The 25,578-nt window shown below is 40.9% G+C and overlaps 1 protein-coding gene across 2 annotated transcripts in view; it reads left to right on the forward strand.

Annotated features, from left to right (window-relative positions):
* The window catches only part of PPAT (phosphoribosyl pyrophosphate amidotransferase), a 69,470-nt gene extending 44,605 nt beyond the window's left edge, over nucleotides 1–24,865 (forward strand). The window contains exons 2-11 of one of the 2 annotated variants that reach the window (XM_050947781.1): nucleotides 931–997; nucleotides 4,235–4,441; nucleotides 5,841–5,953; nucleotides 6,077–6,222; nucleotides 7,855–7,927; nucleotides 10,734–10,885; nucleotides 20,670–20,797; nucleotides 21,111–21,332; nucleotides 22,648–22,768; nucleotides 24,464–24,865. In XM_050947781.1, coding sequence (XP_050803738.1) covers nucleotides 931–997; nucleotides 4,235–4,441; nucleotides 5,841–5,953; nucleotides 6,077–6,222; nucleotides 7,855–7,927; nucleotides 10,734–10,885; nucleotides 20,670–20,797; nucleotides 21,111–21,332; nucleotides 22,648–22,768; nucleotides 24,464–24,639 — 1,405 coding nt within the window. In that variant the 3' untranslated portion in view covers nucleotides 24,640–24,865. The remainder of the gene's footprint in view (nucleotides 1–930; nucleotides 998–4,234; nucleotides 4,442–5,840; nucleotides 5,954–6,076; nucleotides 6,223–7,854; nucleotides 7,928–10,733; nucleotides 10,886–20,669; nucleotides 20,798–21,110; nucleotides 21,333–22,647; nucleotides 22,769–24,463) is intronic. The other variant, XM_050947783.1, reaches the window with a different exon arrangement.
* The last annotated feature ends 713 nt before the right edge of the window (nucleotides 24,866–25,578 follow it).

Consider the following 25,578-nt stretch of genomic DNA (forward strand, 5'->3'; position numbering starts at 1 on the left):
CAGCGACCTCCATGACAGACACGGAGCCCTAATTATGGTCCTAGTATGTAACACTCAACTTTTTCCAAGCAGACTTTAGATGAAGGTAGAGGAGCTGAGTTGCTGAAGCCTGCATCTCTTTATACTTAAAACAAAATAAAACAAGATGCTGTGGGCTGCATTATAGAACTTAGTGGACTGGGCAGCACTTTGCCCACCGTGACATGTTGCTTCCATCTGTGTTGTCTTGTGGTTAACAGCCATTTCCAGACAATGAGCAAGACTGTGACTGCCTTGGACAGCAGGAAAAAGGCCAGAAGAGCCCCTATAGCTTGAGCTGATATGAAGCTTCGTTATTTGAGTTCTGCCTTCAGCATGGGACTGATTTTATGTAAAAATAATCATGTCTTTCTCAATTGCACTGAAAACCTAATTTTCTTACTTGGGAATAGAAGTTAAGGTGTCCACTTCTGCATCTGAGTGCTCAAAGTGCTTTGATATAGGAGTCCAAATTCCTGTTGTAGGTGATTTTGGGCTCTCATTTTTGGGTCTTAGCTTAAAAAATTGACCCACTGTCTGAGGCAAAAAGTGTAATTGGGTTGAACATAAGTTTGCCTTTTCTGAGCTGTAGATGCTCATTGGATACTGCCCCCATTTCAATGTAAGGAGCTGGCAGTATTTTATTGAAATTAGACTATAGAAAGTTAGCAGTAAGGACTCAATCCAGCACCCATTGAAATGAATGGAAGTACTTTTAATTGATTTCAGTGGGCTTTGGGTTGAGCCTTAAATATTATATAATCAAGTGCAACATGAACATACAAAAACAGTTTTGATAAGTCTATAAAAATAGAGCACTTAAGACATTTTTAAACACACATTGTTATTTTGTGCTTTACAAGTTAATAGTTTAGATGAATGCTTCAGTATTTATGCTAATTTTGTCCACAGGGGCCAAGAAAGTGGTGGAATTGTGACAAGTGATGGAGACTCAGCCCAAACATTCAAAGTGCACAAGGTAGAATTTTAAGGACTTTTTACTATTTTGTTGCCATTTTTAAGAAGTAAAAATCTAGTCTTTACATAAAAATTCAGTCTTTACTCCTTATTTCTCTCTCTTTTACTCAAAGGAAAAGTCGGGGAAAAAATAACACATTTCTACCTGGGGTGCACGAGGAGAGTCTCTGCTTGTTTCAGGAAATGGGAATAATAAGCAAGAGACAGGAAATACCAAGAATTTGTCATAAGAGTACCGGGTTCAGTTCCTTAACTTACTGTTTTATAGAGCAATTTTAAACTTTGTTTAAAAAAAAAAAATCAAAAACAAAACTTGACCAGGTTATCCTTCAAGTCCACATCAAGCTTTCAAAGAAACAAGGTGGATGAGGCAATATCTTGTCTTTTTCACCTGCAGAAGTTGGGCCAATAAAAGATACATTACCTCACTCACCTTGTTCTCTAATATCCTGTGACAAGCACAGCTCCAACAACACTGCAATTAATGTTTCACTCCAGAAAAAAGCAGTCTGTTCAGCTGTCAGCACCAGAGCCCCTTTCTGCTAAAGTGTTAGTTTTGGTGAGTTGAAAGGGTTTGGTGCTGGCAGTTCTAGGTACTGATGTGTGAAACCAGCAGAGTTCTAGTGGAATGGAGGGAAAAGAGTGAGACACAAAAAAACATAATCCGTGAAATTAGCTACAGATTAATGCCTGGAAGCAGAGGCACCTATGACTGACTTGGGCTTCAGTAAGTATCATGGCAGATGCTTTGAAGAGTTGAATGCTGCACACAAAAATTAATAGATCCAGAGACTGGAGGGAAATCCTCCATCCATTTCCAGCCTCATAGAAACCTGGAGGATGCCAACAGGCCTAAAATGGCCAAAGCCCCAAAAGGTCTTAGGCCAAAGCACTTAGTGCTCTAGAGAATTTACTTCCTGTATTTACACTGAGCTGATGTCAGGAAGTGAAATACAAGATAGCCAACTACCCTCCTGGAAGGAACCTAGGGATTGGAGCTGTGTCAGTTAAAACTATGTTTTGCCCAGATGTCCTTCACTGACCTCAGTGCCAGAAGGGTCCGAGTCCCAGGAGGTGGGAGCGTGCCCAGCAGGACAGAGCTCTCACACTAACAAGTCCTTCAGATAGAGCATGAGAGTTTCCTACTTAGCTCACACTGGAGAAACAAAATCCAGGAGTGAGAATCCTGCACTGATGCAGGCTCTCTGAGCCAGTTCATCAGCTGAATCTTTGCTTACTCCAATAACAGATGAGAGGAGGAGGTATCTCATAGCCTTTTGTTTTTAATGCTACTTTTCTTCCTATCCTTTAGCACTTCGAATTCATACTCTTGCTTAGGACCCTGTTCTTGTTTTGAGCTTCCACTTCTTTTTAGGTTATGGGAGATTTCCACTTCTACCGTTAGCACTTCCTTTAGCAGACACTATAATACTTTATATTGATTCCATAAGAGCTGCGGAGAATATTTGAGCACATCCATATTAAGAATTAAATATGATGACTGCATCATCTCAAAAAGCTCTGATATCACAGCAGTTGCATAATATGATTTCTGTTATCCTTGGGATATGTCTTGGCTACAGTATTTAAATTCTACAGTCACTATTTAAAAACAAAAATTTCAAGGTCAAGACCATATTCATTGGTTTGTGCCCTTCAAGTTGTTCTGGTTTAAAAATTCATTCAGTTAAACGGGTGCAAATTCCTGTAGAACATACTTTTATTAGTTTTAAATTGTTTACTTCTGGTTAGCTTGCACTTACGAATTTACTGACCTGACCCTCAGACCATTTTAAATTAAGAGTCTATGCAGGGTTCTGCACTGATGTAACTAAATTGGTCTAAAGCCACACTGTTCGATCTGGTCTACACATAAATTAGGTCAACCGAGCTACATTGTTCAGGGCTGTGAAAAATTTTGTGCCCTGATCACTGTACTTAGGTCAACCTAACTCCCAGTGTAAATGTAGTCAGGGTGATGGTGAGGGGGAGGAACTCCATCAACTGAAAAATCCTCTTTAATTGATGAAAGAAACATCTGCACTCTGGGGCTACAGCAGTGCCATAGCTGTGGTGCTGTAACAGCTATAATGCAGACATGGCCTTAGTTAAACAAGCGTAGCCTGGTGTGTAGGCTAGAGCTTACTCTTCTTACCTTGCCTTGTATTTATCTGTTGCTACAGTAGCATTTTACTTTTTACATTGAAATTCTGTTTTATGGTAACATCTCTTCTTCTAATTATCAGATTCAAACATAATTTCTGAGCCTCCAAGGTGTTCAAAGCTCTTTAATTCATTAATCTTCACAACACTCCAGGGAAGTAAATATCATCCCCATTTCAGAGAGAGAGACAGAGAGAGAGAGAGAGAGAGATTTAGACACATGAAGAGAGTTTCTGAAGGTCACTAAAAGTCTGTGCCAGAGTTCAGAATAGAAATCTGAGCACCTGATTTCCCAGTCTCATACCTTAATTACTTAGACCCTGCATGCTTTTTAGTTCCTCTCTCACAATGCTTGTCGCCAACAGGAGCACTGCCTTGGCTGTTGAATATGCTAGGATCTCCTGGGGCCTATCTATAAAAGTTCTGATTCATTTCTGCCTTAGAAGTCAACTTGGATACGTGAAGACTTTTCAACAGAGTTTTCTGGTTCTCTCAGGTTAAGAATACCAGTCACAGCAGTGGTCAGAATTACAAATAATGGGGACTTACCTGAAGCTGGTGTAAAAACAGATTCATTATGGTGTGGGTGATTAAATGTATCATCTCATTTTTCAGTAAGAAAAGCACAGAATATACTGTATTGAAATATTTTTGTTTTATAGTGTTCTCTAAATAGCATTAAAGAATAAATGTAGTTGATCTTTTAACTTTAAAATAGCGTTTAAAAAAATAAAGCCAGTTAAGCTTTTAAATTACATTTGAATATAAATGCATACAGTATTCCCAAATTTTCTTCTAAGGATATTTTCTTATTGAGTGGTAACTGGGGACAGTCTATCTGAAAACAAAATATGCTCCAAACAAAATCCACCTTATATTGTGTATTATCTTGATGTAACCAGTTGCCCCCATGACCACTGCTTGTGGTGGTCCCCTGTCCTGTGATCTGCTCTCTAAAGAGAAGCTTTTTTTTCTTTCTTGTTGTTGTTGATTTCTGCTTGTAAGGTGCTGGCATAATGAATGTGTTGCTGAAAACAATAAAATACGTATTTGTTTTGTTTTTTTGTTCCCCAAGGGAATGGGTCTTATTAATCATGTGTTCAGTGAAGACAGTCTGAAGAAGCTGTATGTTTCAAATCTCGGAATTGGCCACACTAGGTATTCCACGTCAGGAATCTCTGAATTAGAGAACTGCCAACCTTTCGTTGTAGAAACTCTTCATGGGAAGATTGCTGTGGCGCACAATGGTGAATTAATAAATGCTAAACAACTCAGAAGAAAGGTAGGAATCAGTCCTGGTTTTTCCAGTATAATTTATTAATGAGTAGGAGGTAGAAATGGGCAAAAAATTGGTCACATCTCATAGCTGACACACAATCCCTTATGTCGTTGAAAACTGAAGAGAATGGTGAGGAACTCTATACTCCAAACTAATGGATTGGGCGGTGCACTGAGAAACAAAGTTTTTTAATTTGTAACTCCCACGGTAGGGGGGATAATCTACTTTTCTTTTATGTTCTGTGTTAATGTTGATCCAATAGGAAAACTAATCCAGATGCAGTTATGAATAGCTCAGTTTGAATCTGCCCATTGCATGGCAGTCATTGGAAAAAGCAAAGAGTGCTTAGAAAATATCATCTAATACATTGGCATATCCTCATCTGCAATATCATCTATTTTTGTCATCATCTTGAGAAAGGTATAGTGGATATTGAAAGTAATAGAAAATAGTAATTTCTGGTGATGTGAACACATAAGGAGACAATCAAAAATTGGATATCGTAGCCGGTAAAGAAGGGGACGTGTTGCAGAGCAAAATTAAAACCACAGATGCTTCTCTTTTAACTCTGTTCAAAGAACGAGGGAACATACTACTACATCAAAGAATTGTAAATTTATGACTTGGAAAAGGTAATGGTACTTTGACTACATTCTGCATAATCTGTGGATGCCACCAGTGCTGTAAGAATGTACCAAGACAAATATTGTGACTGGTTTCAAAATGATGGGTTAATTTTATGGTCAAGCATAGCAGTAAATGTGATAATGGTAAAAATATCTAGTCTTATTCTTCAGGATGCAAGATCTATAAAGATGAGGTAGGAATCATCCAGTGTAAAGCATTAAACAGGCATGAATAGTAGGCTAGTTACTTTGCAGGTTCTCCTCTCCCTTAAATGCTGTGTATGCAGTGTATGTTGAGCACACCAGACTAGAAGGACCATAAGTCAGATTCAGTATCTCACATCTTGGGTGGTTGTTTTTCCCCCACACCACTCTCTCTTCAGTCATTTCTTCTTTCACTGTTTACTTGTGCTTCCTCTTGTCACCTGTTCTTTGTGCCCTGCTTCAGTTCACTATGCGTAAGCAGCAATGAGAAAGTGACAAAATCCCCAGACCCTGTGTAGCACAGTGGATATTAGGGAATGTCAGCTTTGCTTTATGCTTTGGTCACCGGTAATGCAAAGCTGTGAAAAGACAGGTGAGGGATGCAGTTCAGAGTGTCATTGTATATGAGCCAATGTTGTGCACCAGCTCCTTGGTCAAAAATATTTACCACGTGCTTTGGGTTCTTAGTGACTGTTACATTAAAACAACTTTTCAGGGCACATAACTCTTGCTAAACTAAAAATGGTGCAGTGGTTTCATAGACTGATAACACTATATTTTGTCTCTTAAAGCTGATGAGACATGGTGTGGGACTATCGACCAGTTCTGACAGCGAGTTGATCACCCAGCTGCTGGCATTCACACCTCCACTAGAGAATGATGATACCCCAGACTGGGTGGCAAGGTAAGGGGTGAGGGGCTGGAATTAAAAATAAGAATATTATCTGAGTATAAATACAGCAGTAGTAAGTAACAGAATACAGCCATCTATAACATACCATTGTGTTTTTATTTAATCTCATTTCAGAATCAAAAATTTAATGAATGAAACCCCTACTTCATATTCACTACTAATGATGCATAAAGACATAATCTATGCAGTACGTGATCCCTATGGGAATCGTCCACTTTGCATTGGTCGTCTCATTTCAGTAGGCAGTATGAGTGGAAAAGGTAAATCCTATGTGAAGACTGGGTAACCAGCCATAAGTATGTTTACATTTTCAAAGCTGTATAAATAATAGATTTGCATTTAATGGGGAAATCATGCATTTAATGGGGAAAACTGTTCATGCAGTTGAAAGACTTTTCTTTAAAATGTTGCGCTCTCTCTGAACATCGGATGCAGTAATATCCCAATATTGGTTGATTTATAAAACACAAAATACAGTTAAGTATATCTCCAATTATTATATTTTATCTCCTAGAACTGGAAGGGACCTTGAAAGGTCACATTGAGTCCAGCCCCCTGCCTTCACTAGCAGGACCACTTCACTAGCAGGATTTTTGCCCCAGATCCCTAAGTGGCCCCCTCAAGGATTGAACAACCCTGGGTTTAGCAGGCCAATGCTCAAACCATTGAGCTATCCGTCCCCCCCGTTCGATGGTAGGAACACATTTTAAAGGAAATCGGAAGCACCTCTTCTTTCTTGACAATAGTTAATCCCTCTTCCCCCATGGCAGCAGCAAAGAGAGGCAGCCCAGTTGCAGCAGAGATAATTGGAGAGAGATTTCTCCCCTCTGCCCTGGGAGAAAAGTGAGGATGGCTGGATACAAGGCCTATTTCTTCTCCTTTTGTTGTAGGGTCACTTATAAGCATTGGGCTACTGGCGCTTATTTGTTTTATTGAAGGAAAAAAAAATTTTTTTGGGGGGAGGGATTCTTCTGGGAGGAGCTGGGAAACCCCCTTGCCCACATATTATGGGTAAAAACCCAAATATGGGAATATGAATAAAGGCTCTTCATGTTCTTGTAACCAAAATGTTCTGAGTTGGGATAAAATCTAGTCATTCGTGGAAGATAATCCCAAAGGAAAATTATACATGCCTTCCCATCTCAGTGCCCTGAGTGATACCAGTGATTTTCAAGGAAAAGCCTTACAGACCTACTGTGCTGTAAGATGGGGGAACTTGACATTTTTAACTGCAGGAAAAAAGTGCAAATCCATTCTTTGTCTAAATAAATCGATATGGCATGGGGGAGTGTGTGTGAGAATTTTCTAAAGAGGACTCTCTTAGAAAATATTCACAATGTCCAAATATATTAGTGTTTGTATCCTGTTATGTTATTGATCTGCCCATTTGTTCCCTTTCATTTGCCTATCTTTGAGAATTCTCCTCACTTTGGGCCCAGTGAATGCCCATTAAAGTCCAAGGGCACCCTTTTATTGACATTGGAGCAGCCACTTGATATATGGAGAGTAAGGAATTTCTTATCTAAACAAAAAGCATGTGTATACACCAGGGCCTCAAAATCTATTGAGATGGAATTAGCGGGGGAGGGGGAGGGAAGTCATGCGGAGATAAGGAATTTATTTCTCTGAATTGTCCACTGTGTGGAACTGGCTCTTCTGATCTCTCAAGGACAAGTTTTAGATAATGTTTCCAAAGAATAGTTTTTCATGAAATGTTACAGCAACTTTCGATTCCAAACTTTCTATTCAGAAATGGTGACTATTTGACTTGCCCAAATACATGATTACAAAGTGTAACAGGCCAGTACTGCTACAGAGATTTAACACATTTAGTGATGGTCATTCCAAGGACTGTAAAGATAATGTAGCTATAATTAAAAACTTTATTACAGGGAAGAAAAACAGTGAAACAGAAGGATGGGTGGTCTCCTCTGAATCCTGCAGCTTTTTATCTATTGGTGCACAGTAAGTTCCTTCCCATACAAGATGCTCTGTAAACACTTTAAACAGTGAATAGAGATACATACAGTGTAAAAGATTCCATCTGTCAGTTTATGGACTTAAATAAATATGGCAATAGTATATTCAGAAGTCATCTGCAAAGAAGACTGTATGGGTATCTCTTCACTATAGAGTTAACGCCTTTTCAGTTAGCTTAGCAAAGTGAATGCAGCCACAATGTAAAATAATATTCCAACTACAGAGTGGTTGCATTAGCAGCTGATGGGTTGTGTTGACTCAAACTACAGCCTATACCTACTGATAGGCTAGCCACTTCAGTTGAAAGCTCCACCACACTCAAATTATCGGTCTTTATGTGCAGGCAGAATTCAAGTTGGGACAATACTGGAGTTAACTGTAGTGAAGACAAGCTCTGTATATAGTTAAAAAAGAAACAGGAGAAATGTTCTCTATGCAAAAACATTTAATTTTCAGTGAAAATAAACTGCAGTGAAGTCGTCAAAATCACATTTATTCCTATAATGAGGAATGTACAGTTAACTTGCAAATCTGACATTTAACAAATCTGCCACTAATTGAGTGTTATGTTGGTAAGTAAAATTGTGTCCCCTTAAAGTGGAAAAACAAGGCGAAAACTGCATGAAGTAAAAATAAATTCAGAGCAAAAACTGGAAACCAATAACGTGTATCTGAACTTCAGCAATCTATTACATTTGTGAGATGTTATAGAAACAACATACGCTCCTCTGTGGTGACTTCTGTCATATCTGTGTACCAATAATTAACTGATGGTACCATCTTTGTTTTCCTTAACAAAAGTTGCTTTGCTCTGGACCCACCTTCTGAGACTGAGATACCTCTGCTAAGGATGATCATCAACGGGGGCCTTTTTGCACTATATATATATCCCAGGCTTTTTCAGTGTTACCAGCTAGCCCACTAATTCTAGTATCTGGCTAATGAGTATGCATCCCTTTCTAAATTACATCTCCAGCATTCATCAGAGTCACTTAATCTTTGTTTTAAGACTTGCTGGTGTGTGATATGTGCAGTGAATATTTTTCAACATTACTCAGATATACATATCTTGACTCATGTTTAGTAAAATTGAAAATCTAAGTATTTTGGAAATGAACTCCTGGTTCTTTTTGCCATTTAACCTCTAGGGTTAGGATGCAGTTAATTGGATAACTAAAGTCAATTTACTCCTGGGGAGTTCTGCGCACAATATTTTAAAATTCTTCATATTTATTTTAGTTGTCAAAATAACACAATATAATAATGCTAGTTTCAATTAATTTTTGTAATTTTATTTCAAAATACCTGTCAGCAAGTATGTCTGTAACAATACAGACCGAAAAAAAAAAAAAAAAGATTCAGGTAATGTGGTTGGTTTTTTTAACAAATAGATTCCTTACTAGCATATTAATACAGAACTTTGAGCAATTTGTTTAAACTACAGTACAGAAACTTATTTCCTGCATCCCTCAGAAGCAGTGCATAGGCTTGAGGGATTCCAGGGGTAATGAAGGAGCTGAGGAAGAGTGAATCTGGAAGGTTGTTGGGTGTGGATGGGAGAAGTATGGAATGTGATTTTGGGGGGGGAGGGAGGGATTGTTAGGGAGCCTCCCCCATGGAGTCTCAAGCCTTTCTCATTCAGTCAGGCACATCTGCTCCCATCCCCATGTGGCCCTGCAGCACCTCTCCCATTCAGACCCTGGTTCAAAGCTGTCACTCCCACTAGCTCCTGAGCCCACATACCAGTCCCCCCCACTTGCCCTTCTGAATCCCAGTCCCGTTCTCCCCCACCCCACCTCCTCCAGCAGCCCCACATGCCCCGCTCTGTCAGTCCTAACAGCTCTGCAGGCAGGATGAAAGCAGCTGGCTGGTCTGGCGCCACAGCGACCTCTGATGGGTGAAAGTTGGAACTGCAGCAGTTCTCAGGCAGAAAGCTATTTTTTTTTTTTTTTTTTTGCGGGAAAAAGAGAAAAAAAAATCCTGTGCCATACATGAATTCTAGTACATGCGCAGTGGCACAGAATTCCTCTAGGAGTGTCAATTGAAGCAGTATACTTAGACAACGGTAGTTAGAAGATCAACTTATAGAAGAACTAGGAATATGTTTCCTAATGCAGTCTCAGAGCTTACATTTTTATTAAGTTTCCAGCTTCAATTTTTGTTCTAATTATGAAAAGATACAATCTAAGTATATGGACAGCAGACCTATATTCCAATAATCTTGCCCTTATTCAGTTGCAGCTGCCTTCCACCTTCTATTTTGATACTGACATGACCCTAGTTACTAACTGTTGTGACAGCTCTTATGACTACATTCCTCATTCCAGGCCATTTGAATTTATGGGATGATTTGTGTTACTCAGCTTTCATAGAAAAGTGACTAAATTCATAGTCAAGACTAAATTAAGAGCCAGTTTATTCATCTCTTGATGGCCAGGACTTGACTCTGTCTTACATTTGTAACTGAGACTAATATACATAAATCATTTAAGTGTCTTCTAGACTGCTTGATGTGATGGGAGGATGTCCTTAATCATTTAGTGCTAAGACTGGAAATTTACATTTTTGGGTACTAAAGCAGGCTGCCAGTGTGCCAGCACTAATGCAAGATTAGTGCAGTTAAAGTCCAGTGCTAGGTGCCAAAGTGTCAACTTTAAAATAATAATCTAATATTTTGCAATTGCTGAATATCAAAAAGTTGACTGGTTTAGCAGAATATGGTTTTGTTTATATGCTAAAACGAACATGCAGGTGTATGGAAATTTCTGAATATTGCAAATATCTCTTCAAGGTATTATCGTGAAGTCCTCCCCGGGGAGATTGTGAAGATATCCAGATATGATGTCCAAACACTGGATGTTGTGCCAAGACCTGAAGGAGATCCATCAGCATTTTGTATCTTTGAATATGTTTATTTTGCAAGGCCCGACAGCATTTTTGAAGGTATCGTTGTGGAAAATCGACCACACGGTTGATTTTAGATTAGACAGCCTGAGGCACCTTTATTTCATACTAGCATATATGCAGGGAGAGACAGCATAGACCCCACATAAGAGGCAGGCTGCTCTGTCCCATACAATTTTTACCAAGCTTATAAAGGTTAAAACTGCAAAAGTCGCACATAAACATACCCATACTTGGGTTATATTGCTAACACTGCAAATTAAGATTAATATTTACTGTATCTGGCATAAAATATTGCAAATCAGCAAGCTATTTCAACATGTTTCATGTGTTTTTTGGCAGTGATTGCGCTGGTCATTCTGTAACCCCTCCTTGCGGTTACCTTAAGTAAGCCATATTTGCCACACTATACTTGCCTAAAGCTGAGCTGGCACCCAAGGGACCCCTTGTCCTCCTCCCAGTCCCTCTCTTGTCAGTGTTTCATATCCTGTTTCTTCACACCCCAGTTTCTTCAGGCCCCAGTGCTCAATATGCTGATAAACAAATTTGTTCTTATTTAGCATTGGTTTAGTTAAAGCCTGAGGCCTGCATATAGGGGCCTGAAAAAACAATTGCAAAGCTTATCTAACGAGACGGGGGTTATGTTCCCTATCATTCCCTCCTTTTGATGCCTTTTATGGCATCAAATTTTTAAACTTGGATGTTTATTAAATCTTTAATTTTTACTGGTTGCTTGTTGTTCGTGGATTGAGGCCGTTTCCTCATATGTGGGTATATCTGGCGTTTGGCAGGCCAGTTCCCTAAAAGGGACTAGGGCTACTTGGTCGGAGGTTACCTTTGGAGTAGGTGACTGGTGAGGGGAACAACAAGGGGGGAAACATTGTCTGCAACAACAGCAGCAGAAGCATATACTGATTAATATAGAAACTGTTGTAACTCCACAGGTGATAATGTGGTGGGGTTGGGGCTGCTGGAAGGTTTTGGTTATAAAACACAAGGCGTTATACTTAGTGCAAAGAGTTGAAACTTTATAGGCTGTCTGAAAGGTATTTTTTTACTCTGGTACATGTTTTGGAGCTGGTGGATTTGCTTTTGCAGCTCAGAGATTTGTTGGACCTCCGGTAGGAGGGAGAGTAAATTGTGGAATCGATCAGGGACCAGAGTGGTCTAATTAAATGGCACCTGAAATTGGCGGCTCACCTGCACATTCTTATCGGCGGGCCAGCAGACGACATGATTTCCTGAGGTCGTGTGCAGATGAAAGTGTACATCCCACAAAATAGCATTATTGACATAGACACAGCCATTATTAGCCTGGATAAGTGACTGTGCATCAATGGTTGTTATCTGTCCGGTACCCTCCCAACAAATATATGATCATTAATAGTGACAATTTCTTTTGGCTTAAGTTTTCGAATACACTGAAGCTGTGGGGGTTCAAACGGCCGGGAGGTCCATTGATTTTTCTAATCCTATCCAAATATTAGGTGTTATTTCTGGGGTGCCAATCAAGAAATGGTTAGGGCCATCGGGCGGCCTCACTTCCCATACATCCCGGTGGGTGACCCAGTCCCACATACAACCTTCCCAAGGATCTGGGAGGATTTGGTATGTGGGAGCCCACACTTCTTTCACTGGCCCATAGGCCTGGAAGGAGCACTGTGAGCACCGGCATTTCCATCCAGAAGATCTTTAAGTGTGCCTCCAGGGCCACAAATCAGATGGTAAGCCTGAGGCATTTGTAAGGGCAGTGGGCCAGGCCTGGTGCTCAAGATCACTCCAAATGGCCATTAGCTGGTCATTCAGGTAAACCCGCATCTCGGAACAGGCCCGATCCCACCGCAATACCTTTCCAGCCTCAGCGATGCTTAAGATTATTTTTAGTAAATCTTGGGTAAAGGCACGAAGAGTGGAGACAACACGCAATTTGCCTACACCAGCCTGGACACCGCTTACCTGTGCCCTGGAAATAAGCCCTATGGCCTATTCCAATTGGCCCAATTTTTTATCATGCTGTTGATTTTTTGTAAATATTCCAAACAGAGGCGGCACTATTTTTCCTGTCCTACAAGGAGCCAGCTAAAACCCTCCTTTGGCGGGAGGATGCACCCCAAGTCTGCTGCTGTACTAACCCAAGGGCAGCCCCTCGGGAGCAATTTGGGCAGGTAGCAGTGATCTGGAAGTGGGATAAGGGCAAGGTAAATTTGATAGTCCCCAGCCTGCAATTAAGTATGGTCCATCTGAACCCTCCAGGGTTTCTTTTCCTAGAAGAACCATACCATAACTGTTGGTTATACACTCGGATAACTTTTTTTTTTTTTAAGAGGCCTCTAGATTTGTCATATGGGCGGGGGAATACTATAACAGGGTACAGGCTATGTTGTTGGTTACTGGAATAGCCTCTAAACAGAAAAATATTCCCGTGGCCAGGCAAGTCCTGGAGGTATATGTTTGGTTGTTTACTAGTGAGGCTACTGATTGGCTAATATTTAGAAAAATATTACTTTCCCATCCCCACCCCAAGTTCATTAAGGAGGAGAGGTTAAGGAACATTAAAAGTTTCATTTTCAGGTAGTTTTGGCTAGCTTCTGCAAGCTATTCTTCGAGATTTCGTAGTCTTAATTTACTTAGCTGTCCAGCAGTGAGGCCGCAAGGGAGAGGTTACTAGCACAGTCACCTTGCTTGCTTGGAGGCTTTATTATGTTCTCAGGTGGAGAGGTTGTTTTTTTAACAAGGCACAGTGGGTCTGTCAGCAGACAAAGGAGAAGTTGAGAGTTCTTTTACCTTGTCTTTCACTCCTGCCGTCCAGAAGGAGCAACAATGCCAGAAGGAAAGATAGACAGATTATCAGTCGGAGAGCCATTACAGTGAGAAACATGGGCAAGTAGTCAATTCTTGGCACTTCACAGCGGTGTTGGTAATTAACAGGATTTGATAAGGGTCTTTCAGCATGGGACCAGGGCAGTTCCTCGCTGGTGGACCTCCATGTAGACCCAGTCTTCTGGTTTCAGCGAGCGGCAGAGCTACTATATATAAAAAGACCTAACACATTTCATTAGTGCCTGGCAATAATTACACATTGTGCCATTTATTAAATGAATGTCCATCTGAGCCAAAGCCAGCAAGGCACTGTCGGTAGTTACACTGGGTGCCCTGGTAGAAATTTTATGAGGGCTGAGTGCGGTTTTTTAATTGGAAGTGCCCTTCTAAGGGCATTTGGCCATACTGGATCTGTGAAGCTGCACATGACTTAGTTATAATTTTGTCCAGTAAAATTAGGATCACATTCACTGTTGCTACTCACAGGTATGCCAAAGTTTTACAACAGTTTTGGCATTTGCCTTTTTACAAGGAAATACGTTATTAAAACTAACACATACTCATAAGAGCAGCATTTTGGCATGTTTATAAAGTCAATCTGAGTATTTACAAAGGGTCCCCATGGAGTGGGATGAGCTGCCGGTCTAGTCCAGACTGGCTTTCCACTGTTGTGTGCCAGACAAATAGGGCAAGAATTACAATATTGTTGAGCCATGATCAAAAATTTTGGGGCATACCAAAGCCATACCACTGATGCAATTATCCCTCCTTTGCTCACGCGGGCCAAACCATGGGCCACGCGAGCAAGGTAGGGGAGCAAAGCCCGGGGCACAACCAGGCGACCATCTGGAGTGCGCCACAAGGCATCCTCAGGGTGTAGAGAACACCCATTTCGTCTCCAACCGTCCTTCTCCTCCTCAGATGCTGACTCTTGCAAAAGCACCAGGTCACGAGGGGACGCAGCTGGAGAAAGAGGTTGCAGCATACAAAGACAAAAAATTTCAGAGGGAGCTGGAGACCCAGAAAGGGCCGCTTGCCTGGCAGCAGTGTCTGCCAGGACATTTTCGCGCATAACATTATTACAGGGCTTTTGATGGGCAGAACATTTAACAACAACAATTGCAGACTAAAGCTAAAGGGCAGATAAAAGGGCATTAACATAAGGGTCATGACTAATGGGTACTCCTCCAGAGGTAAGAAATCCTCTATATTGCCAGAGCTGCCCATAATCATGCACCACCCCGAAGGCATATCTGGAATCCATATAGATGGTAACAGACTTGCCCTCAGCTATGGAGCAGGCCCTGGTAAGGGCGACCAGTTCTGCCACCTGGGCAGAGCTGGCCTTTGGAAAACAGTAGGCTTCCACCGGGCTGTGGGGGGCACAAACTGCATAGCCAGCTACAAGCTGGCCCGAGGGGTTCCTAAGACATAAGCCATTCACATAAAATAACTCAGAAATCTGAAGAGGAGTGCCCTGCAAATCAAGTCTGGGAGAAGAGAGGCCAGCAGTTACTGTTAGACAGTCATGGGGTTTACCATCCCCCCTGCGGGCAACTGAAAGGCCAGGTTAAGCATAGGACACCTAGTTAAGGTAACATTAGATGCATTCAAAAGAAGCATCTCGTATTTAGTGAGCCTGGAGTTAGAGAGATGTTGAGTTTTCCCCTTAGTGAGGAGAGCAATAACAGCATGGGGAACCGCAATAATCAAGGGGCTGCCCAGCACAAGGGTAGTGGAAGATTCTACAAGGGCCGCCGCAGCAGCCACAGACCTAAGACAGGGAGGGAAGCCATCAGCTACTGGGTCCAAAGAGGAACTAAAATATGCAACGGGTCTCTGCTTGTTTCCATGGGTTTGCGTGAGGATCCCTAGGGCCATCCCCTCCTTTTCATGACAATAGAGAGTAAAGGGTTTTTTATAATCCGGGAGGCCCAGTGCTAATGCTCGGGCCAGAACATGCTTAACCTGAGTGAAAGCCTCATTAGCCTCTGATGTCCAAGGGATGGGGTCTGTGACCTTGTCTAAGGTCAAGTCTTGCAATTACAACATTTAAACATTTGAATAAAATCATTTTTACAAATATTTTTGCTGACTGTAGGCAAAACTGACGAATTACTTAAATTACTCCCCATATTTTCCTGTATCTGTTTTATAGCCAGGTTACGTTTTAATTGCTTCTACCTTTTAAACTTCTGCCTTTGAATACATGTTGATCTGAAATGGAAAACACACTCCATTTTGGCTTCCCTTTGGCAACATGACCGTTGATTACACAGAGCCATCTTAAGGCTTAGTGTGGGGTACTTACTACAGCTTCTATCTGCTATTTGTTACCAAATCAGATTTAAATCTTTTACCATTCTCCTGGTCTTGACTGCCCTGTTGCAGCCACAACTTTGGATTGTTTTCTTGTTTAGTTTTGTGTTCTGGCAAAAATATTTTTTTGGTTTTACAACCCAAAACAACACCAATTTATTACAAAACATAGATTGTACTCACCAGGAGTGTTCTTTAGCAAATGTGATTAACTTTTCCATAGTCAAATGATTTTACTTTAAATAACCTTTTGCTGATTATTCACAAACATTCTCAAAAAACCCAAGATTTTTCTTTTCATAACACCTTCTTTTAACATTTGTACTTAGTTTTACTGCTTAATTTTCTCCAGTAACTACAGAGTTAACTTAACTTTTTTTTTTTCTAACTTCCTTAAACCGTGGTGGCTGTTTGTTTGGGCCCGATCCTTTTTTCTTGCTGTATTATTTTTCCCATGGGCACAGGCATTATTTCACTACCAATTTAACCGGGAGGGTGGGCTTTTTGACTAAACCCCCTCTTATCTATTTATGCACACCTCTTTACATACATACATTACATCTAGATGCATCTTGTCTAATAATTGTTTCCTTTATGTCCGGACTGAATATAATTTTCCCTTGAGGCAATAACAACCCCTTAGCACCGGTGCATTGTAAGGAAGGATAGTAGCAGGGCTACAGACAACAGGAAAGATAGGGAGAACAACAGTATGAACAGCACAGTAAAATTCCTTCCTCCGTGTAGTTTGATAGAGGGTTTCACTACACTTTTGGGAAGTGGTCCTGCTGGGTTCAGGCAACTTTCAACCTAGTCGGCATGATCGGCTCACAATGCCCACAGGGAGGGAGAGACCTTAACCAGCAGTTCCTGTTGCAACGAGGAAGGGCTGGGGTCGGTCTTCTCCCTTAGAGTGTCCTTCTGAAGAACTGCCAGGACCTCATTGTGAGCGGGATCAGGCACATCCAGATACACACCATTTGAGGTACAACAGATTGTACAATTTAATTTACGCAGCAAATCTTTTCCCAAAAGATCATCAAGTAAACAAGAACTGAGGAGGAAAGCACATAAGGACCAACAGAAACGGTCAGAGGTGAAAAGGTGGAGTGGGGCACAAGAATGTTGCCCACCCCTACCGCTGGTGGAGCGGTCAGGGCGGTAGGAACATTCACTGTTCCAATTTAATTAAATTATACAGTTCTGTGGGAGATCAGGATGCATGCACAGACACCAAGGTCTCCTGACCCGAAGCACCAATGCCTGGGAATTGGCGCAAGGGGAACATTTCCTTAATATGGGGAAACACTGTTTGAGGGATACATATAAGGGCTTTTAATACTTAGGGCACTTGATATTCTTTACCCTTGGGGCTGTGGGAGCTGGGCAGCAGCTCTCTGCCCGGTTCCCAAGACCATAATTTAAGTATATGTATGCGGCGGGAGTGCCCTTCTCTGGCATGGGAATTTGCTTAGATTCCCTTTTGCCCCCATCATGGATACCTGGCAGACAATTACAACCCAGCTGACAGGCATCCTCAAAGGGCTAAATATAAAACACTTAACAGACGGGCTATCACAGTGGACAAAACGTACAAAATACATCACATTTACCGTGTGCCCTTTCGCCCCTGTCACCATTATTCAGGGTGTAACTTATAATCATTCCAGCATTCACACCTACAGTCTTTTAGCTCCAATTACTGGCAGCTAGTTTTACGGCTTCTTCACTGTCTGCCTATTGCTGACGGGAGCCCTGGCCAACCTTATTTTTAGGGCCACACCAGGGTCACTCAATTTCCTGGGGTCCATAGTGGCTCCTACCTTGGGGTGGGGTTCCAGCCCCGACCTATGACAGACACAAAATAACCTTCATAACACAGGAATTGGATATATTTCTTTTCATTGTGCAGTACCATGTTTCTGTTTCTTTATACCGATTAAAATACACATTGAACTGTCCCTGTGGCACGATGTTGGCAAGAAGCGCACCTTGCAGGTGCACGATCCTGTCAAGGTCGAAACTTCCCTCCAGGGGAAACTGCAGTTTCGGATCATCTCTGGTATACCAATTCCACTTCTGTAAATATTTACACGTCGACAGACTATAATTTACATACATATAAGCAGCAGGCGTGCCCTTAGGTGGGACTGGGATGTCTTTTGACCCTTCAGCCTCCATTCTTACCGCAGCTCTCTTTCATTCAAGCCTCTCACACAGGGAATGCTTACTTGGATTGCCACGGTTCTAACACTGATGGCCCTTCAAACCTGCCCTTGGCAGGGGAAAGGGAGTAGGTTTCCGTGGACCTGCACCACGGCGGGAGACCTACAGGGAAAGTGGTGGGGGGGGGCGGGCCTATGAGAGAGCCAGTGGTCCCCGCACACTTTTTCTTCAGTCCAGAGCACCAGCCTTGAAGCCAACGGTGCCTCTGCAGCTGTCGAGTCAGCGGTGCGGTTTCCTGAGGCTCCCCTTCTCTCTGAGAAGGGAAAGGAGCTTATGGCTCTGGGGGGGGGGGGCAAAGAAAGGGACCCCGTGGTCCTTTAAATGACAGTACTCGAGCGGTCACAGGGTCTTGGGGATATGGAAGGGGAAAAGGGAAAGGAACGGGGAAGCATGCACGCACCCCAACTGGTCAACCCCTTACCAAGGCCTGCCAGTCAGGGTTCCATAGTCTCTCCAAGCTTAGCTGTGGGGCTTGCTTTCGAGGCACTCCCGGTCACAAGCTTTCACTTCGCAGGAGACTCGGGGCGTCTTCCTACAGCTGTCACTCACACCGGCCGCACGGCCTTCACACTCAAACAGGCACGTTCCTGGCACAGACGCCAGGGCAAGAAACCTGCCCGGGTCCCGACCAACCTGGTTGGAAGGGACCCCTGATCAATATTCGCGGATCAGGATTCTCCGGACCGAAAGCACGGTCCGTGGGCTGCCGGCTACCTCGTCACCTCCAGTGACGTTTCCCAGGGAACAACCAGGTGCCAGACTGGTATCTAGACCTACCAAGATCCCGATGGCCAAACGGGACCAACAAAATCCGGACCGGTATCCGGATAACCGAACCCAAAGAAAAGGGCGTCAGGCCTGTCTGGCGGATAAAAGTTCAAATCCAGCTTGTGACTTACCCCAAGCCTGAGCCTACGGGCCAGTCTTCCACCAAACCCCAATAGAGATTTCAAAAGGTCTCTTACCTCTTAGGCGGGCCCAGGGTTTGGGAGGAGACTGTCCGCGGTCCTTCGGTTCAGGGGAGTCATCTGTGGATCCTGGATGAGCCCCCAAATTGTTGAAGATAAACTACAGTAAACAAGGAATGCAGGTGTTATTGAAATGGGGGACTGTATCTTGGAAAGTAGTGACTCTGAAAACAATTGAGGGCTCACAGTGCACAAAAAACTTAACCTGGAGCTCACACTGTGAGGCTGTGTCAAAAAGGGGTTAATGCGCTCCTTGGATGTATAAACAGGAGTAGGAAGGAGGAAGGAAGAGATTTTTCTCTGTGTACATTATTGATGAGTCCAATACTAGAATACTGCATCCAGATCTGGTGAGAACATTTTTAAAAGGATGTTGATGAATTGGAGAGGGTACAGAGAAGAGCCACAAAAATGATTCCGTGACTGAAAATAAAGGTCTTGCAGTGAGTGAAATCTGTTTAACTTCTCAAATGAAGATCGAGACGTGTTCACACTTAGTTACTGTGTTACAAGTACCTTTCTGGGGAGAAACCAGGAACTAAAGGTCATTGTAATCTAGTAGAGAAAGGCATAACAAGATCCAATGGCTGGAAGTTAAAGCCAAACAAATTCAATGTAGAAATAAGGTGCAGTTTTTTAAAAGCGAGAGTGATTAAGCAGTGGAACAAACTACTAAGGAAAGTGGTGGATTGTACATCTCTTGATGTCTTTGAAATAGCACTGGATGCCTTTCTGGAAGATTCGCTGTAGTCAAACAAGTTATTGGACTCAGTACCAGGGTGACTGGATGAAACTCTGTTGCCTGTGTTATTCAGGAGGTCTAAATAGATAATCTAGTGGTCCCTTCTGGCCTTAAAATCTATGAATAGATAATATACTATTTTATCATTTTAGACTACATTAAAAAATATTTAGGACTTATTATAGCATTTGCAATGTGGCTTATCTTACCATCTTTCCTTACAAGATGCAACCATTCCTGTGGATGCTTCTTTCTAATTAAATTTTTAGTTCTGTATATTATCAGAGTACATGGAGCTATCAGCTTTGTCCTGTGATCACTACCTTGGTAAAGCTCTCATAGGACAAGCCTCTATTCTATTCTGTGTTAATATAAAGCTACTTAGCAGAACCATTTGATCCAAGAACAAAAACAGTATGTGGAGAGAATAAAAATTCATGTTCAAATCCTGCTTGTCTTGCTGAAGTGAATAGTTCTGCTGCTGTCAGTGGGACTAATCACCTGAATAAGGCAAGAAAGATTTGGTCCTCATGGTGGCCGGAAAGCAACATGGATATTATGGGAAGTGATGAAAGGTGTAAGATGACTTGTGGTGGTGAATATTTCTCATTGCTGTACAGAGGCTTCCTATTTTCCTATCAAATAACTATACCTAAAAATTACTGTAGAATTTCCTGTACTGTGCAAACTGAAAGCTAAATCATAATTACATAAAAGAAAATAATTCTAATCCCCTCAATGTCCATAGGTCAAATGGTGTATTCAGTCAGGAGAAGATGCGGTCAGCAACTTGCTGTTGAAGCACCGGTGGAAGCAGACTTGGTTAGCACGGTACCAGAATCTGCAACACCAGCAGCACTAGGTTATGCACAAAAGGTATTGTGGATGGATTATTTTTAATATTGACTTCTTCCCCTCCCTGCCAGTGTTTCTAACTTTCTGTGAAGTACTCTAGACTCTCCTTTACCGTAAAGATAGTTTTGGTGTTTTCCTCCCATCAGATAGTGTATGTGGGTCTTCTGTGAACTGGGTTTCATACTGTGGTATGCTGCACCAGTGCCCTGTTGCCACTACATTGGTCAAGCTAAAGGCCTTTGATTAGCCCTAATCTGCAGGTCATCTTCAAAATCTTTACTATTCCTAATCTTTATTTTATTTAACTGTGTGTATAATTGTCTCTTGCTTGTAGTGTGGGCTGCCATATGTTGAAGTACTTTGTAAAAATCGATATGTAGGAAGAACTTTTATTCAACCAAACATGCGGTTAAGACAGCTAGGAGTGGCAAAAAAATTTGGAGTCCTATCTGACAACTTTAAAGGCAAAAGAATTGTGCTAATCGATGATTCTATTGTGCGGGGCAATACCATCTCTCCCATAATAAAGCTGCTCAGGGAATCTGGTGCTAAGGAGGTAAGTTACTTTCAGCAGATGTAAAGGGAAACTTGATGGAGACACAAGTTGGAATGTTTCAGGTGCACCTCAGAATATTTCTCTTAATGCACTTACAAGGTGTGGTAGAAAGAGAGCCAATACAAACAAAGAAGACAAATGCATGACAATATGTATCAAAGGTAATTGGGTGAAAAGTTTCTTGTGTGATTCCTTGATCTTAGGAAAATCTGCATCAGAAAAACTTAAATGCAGGGGGAGTAAAAGAGGGTACTGCTCTATTTTAAGCTAAGTGTGCCTCTACACTAGTGAGCTTACTGTGGCATAGCTGTACTGGTGGAGCTGTGCTGCTGTAAGATCACTTGTGTGGGCATTCTATAGGCGAGAGCTCTCCTGTCGACATAATAAAACCACCTGCACGAGTAGTGGTTTTTTATGTCAATGGGAAAAGCTCTCCTGCCAACATAGCACTGTTCACACCAATGCTTCTGTCGGTGTAATTGTGTTGCTCAGGAGTAGGGTTTTGTTTTTGTTTTGTTCCGCACCCCTGAGCGAAAATAAGTTATACTGACAAAAGTGGTAGTGTAGACATGGCCTAAGATGTAACTGACAAATCAAGAATGAATAGGAAACTGATTTTTAGATATAGCCTCCACACTGATAGTTTTATCTTTGTACTACTTATATCTCTACTGTGGTATTGTTTTTAATCCTACTTCTTAGGTAAATAGACATTTGTCCTAAATCTCAAGCAAACTATTGCTTCTGGTTTTATTTGTCTCTTTCTATTTCATATATAAATCAATGTGCTAGTCTGTGTCACAGAAGCAAATGTGCTTTGTCTAACCAAAGCTGTAAATGAGTAGACACAACCTAGGCACAAAGCCTGGGAACATTTACATGTGTGCTTATTTTTATTACCATGAATATCTCTCTGTTTAATTTAAATTGGATTACTCACACTTTTAAAATTCTTTTCTATTAAAAATAGATTTTAAAGTTGCGAAGACAAAATAGCTTTATTTGAAGATTAAGAAGCTGTTTTGAAGGCTTTTAATAATGGTACTTCTTAAATCTCTTTACCTCTATTGATATTTTGGAGTCTGGAGAGACCGAAGGCCCTGCTCCTCAAATGTAATGCATACAGTGAATCCTTATATGCATGCAGAGCCCCAAGTCAGTGGGGTTCTAAGTAGGTGCAGGACTTTGCCTTTGCTGATCACTTTACAGGGGGTTGGACTTTCATGTCTGCTATTAGTTAATGTTATAATCAATTACTTTTATCAAGATGCAAGTTTTACTAGCAATGTAATATGGAACATGCATTTTCTTTCAGGTGCACATCCGTGTGGCTTCACCTCCCATAAAATTTCCTTGTTACATGGGAATAAATATTCCAACAAAAGAAGAACTCATTGCCAACAAACCTGAATTTCATGACCTTGCAAAATACATAGGTAAATGCTATAATTTCTTTCCTCCCTTCCCTCCCCCCCCCTTAATATTTTTAGTCATAAGGAATAGACATGATCACAAATTTTCAGTGGGGGAAAAACGGACACACTCCGCTCTTCTTCTCTTCTCCCCCCGCCTCCCCAAAAAACAGAGCTACTGAATTTTTCATTTAACTGCTCACACCAGATCACATGGATACCAGCTGTATGTTTTGTCTGATGCAGTTTATAGTTCTTCCTTTACAATATATAGAACACTCAAATAACTTTTAAAAAGTATCAGAGGGGTAGCCGTGATAGTCTATATAAGATGCCACAGGACTCTTTATTGCTTTTTACAGATCTAGACTAACAGATGTATTGGAGCATAAGGTTTCGTGGGTGAATACCCACTTGGTCAGAGTGGCATGTGTCTGATGAAGTGGGTATTCACTCACGAAAGCTTATGCTCCAATAAGTCTGTTAGTCTATAAGGTGCCACAGGATTCTTTTGTTGCTCCATATACACTTTCAAAATACTATATCTTCAAAGTTCTAGTTGTTTTGATTCTTGCCAAACTTCCCAGAAAAAGTCTACCTGGATTGAGCTGTGGCATGCAAAATTTCAGGAAGATAAGCTGAAGACAAAGTAATGATGAAAATTTTAAGCATAATATAATATTCTTACTAAAGTTATAAATGTTGGCTGGCTTTGCTTGAAACTCAAATTGTAGAATTTGTGTAAATTATTTTTCTTGATCTGAAGGCATCTCATTTAAAAACTACATAAGGTTTAAACAAAATAAATGCAATGTATATTAGAATCTTTACAGTGAGCAATATTTGCTACAGAACAAAGAAGAGAACAAATGCCTAAATTATTATTTGTGCCATTGCAAATAACAGATGTGCATTATCATGATGTAGCAATAGTGCTCAGTAATGGCTTGTGAATGGGTGTGTCTATTATCATATATAATATTGTGCTGTAGCAATGATTTTAAAAACTTTCCAGTTTAAAAACACAGCTGTAATTAAAAGCCTTTAAACATAGTTGTTTGGTTTTTTTTTTTAGTGTTTTTAAGATTAGACAGAAGGAGCAATGAAGTCAGTCTTTTAATAAGCCTCCCCCCATGGCATTAATTGTGATGGCACAAATAAAGCATTATATTTTAATATCCATTCACAATGTAATTAACAAAAATGATAAAATGAGGGTGAAACACTCTCCTGCTGCTAGAGCATTCATGTGAACCACTTACTGCATTATCTCAAAGGCCCAATAGCCATGTACAGCAAAAAGAACAAAAGTCATGGGACAAAGCGTGAAACAGCTACGTGTGTGGCTGCTTCCCAGGAGAACCTGGAATAAAAGCACACTGCCTCCCTGAAATAGCAATGAGCTCAGAGTCTTAATGGACAGCTTGGATTTAGTTTCCATTTTGACAAAATGAGTAACATTATGATTTTTGGTCTTTTTCATACCAGAACTGCCACCTCTTATCTAGCCAACAAGGGAGCCCACTCCAGTTTAGTAATATGGAAAGGAAAAGGTGATTGTGATCCCATAAAATCCTGTTTTATGGTCTTTCCCTTGTGTGGGAGGTGACCTACAGGGAGAGAACCCATCTAACATGACTTACATGTTCAAGATCCTTTTTATTTTGTTTAATACTAGTGTAGCTTTTAATGATTCATTGTCTTATTTTTTTTCCCTAGGAGCGGACAGTGTGGTTTATCTTTCTGTGGAAGGGTTGGTATCCTCTGTACAAGAAAGTATCAAAGCAAGGCAAGAAAATCAAAACAGCCTTAAAACCAATAAGTCTTGTGTTAGAAAGATTGGCCACTGTACAGCATGTCTTACTGGGGAATACCCAGTAGAGCTCGACTGGTGACTTTAATGCCCAAGTACCATTGCTGAATGTAGTTTTTTTGAATTGAGAAGTATGTTGTACTTAACAGTGCATAGCATCTTCTTATATTTAGCAAGCCACTTAAAGCTAGTGATGTCTAATTGCTGTTCCAAAAATGTCTCTGCAGACTTTCTATAAAGTTTATGATGATGAAAATCATATAATGTAAGTACTTGGATAAATAAAATAAAAATCATGGACAATCGTGCCTTTTATTATTTGGGTTTTTTCTCGTGGATGTAATGCGAAAACCACCCAGTCTTTTGGATTACTTAGCTGTCCCGGCTAAACTGTTTGTTTTTTGTTTTAACCTTGTCAAGGAAGTTATTTGATTGGTTTTTTTTTAAGGCTTATTCACAAGATTGGTAAATTATTTAAAAACCAGTTTAGGATACAGTTCATGAATCATACAGAATAATTTCTAGTGATCAAACAGTCTTAGTGCAAAAGAAAAATGTGAAGTTTGCTTTTTTTGAAGAAAATGCCAAATTCTGAAGAGTTAAATGGCTTTCCAATGATTTGTTATCTAGTACTTTGTGGAATATTATGTTGTAAAGAACAGGAGATGTGCTTAGTGTTTGGGTTTTTTTGTTTGTTTTTTGCTTTTGTTGTTAATAGGCCTTTGTATTCAAGCTATGTATCTACATCTAATGTGTCCATATTCAGTGAACACTATCTTTGTAGCATGTAACCTTAAAAACAGAAGACTCAGGGAAATACTATACCTCTCACTTGATATCTCATGAAAAACCTCTCTAATTTGATATTAAGGATATTGAAGCCCAACATAATGCTTTTAGTAGATGTCATTGGGATATGACAGGGAAAACTAGTTGTGATATTTACAAACCTAGAAAGTATGATTAGACCTGCATTGCAAAGTTGCTAACTTTCTCTGTCATTTCATTATTTTATTTCAAT

The sequence above is a fragment of the Gopherus flavomarginatus genome, chromosome 3 (genome assembly GCF_025201925.1).
Source record: "Gopherus flavomarginatus isolate rGopFla2 chromosome 3, rGopFla2.mat.asm, whole genome shotgun sequence".
NCBI classification, from domain to species: Eukaryota; Metazoa; Chordata; order Testudines; family Testudinidae; genus Gopherus; species Gopherus flavomarginatus.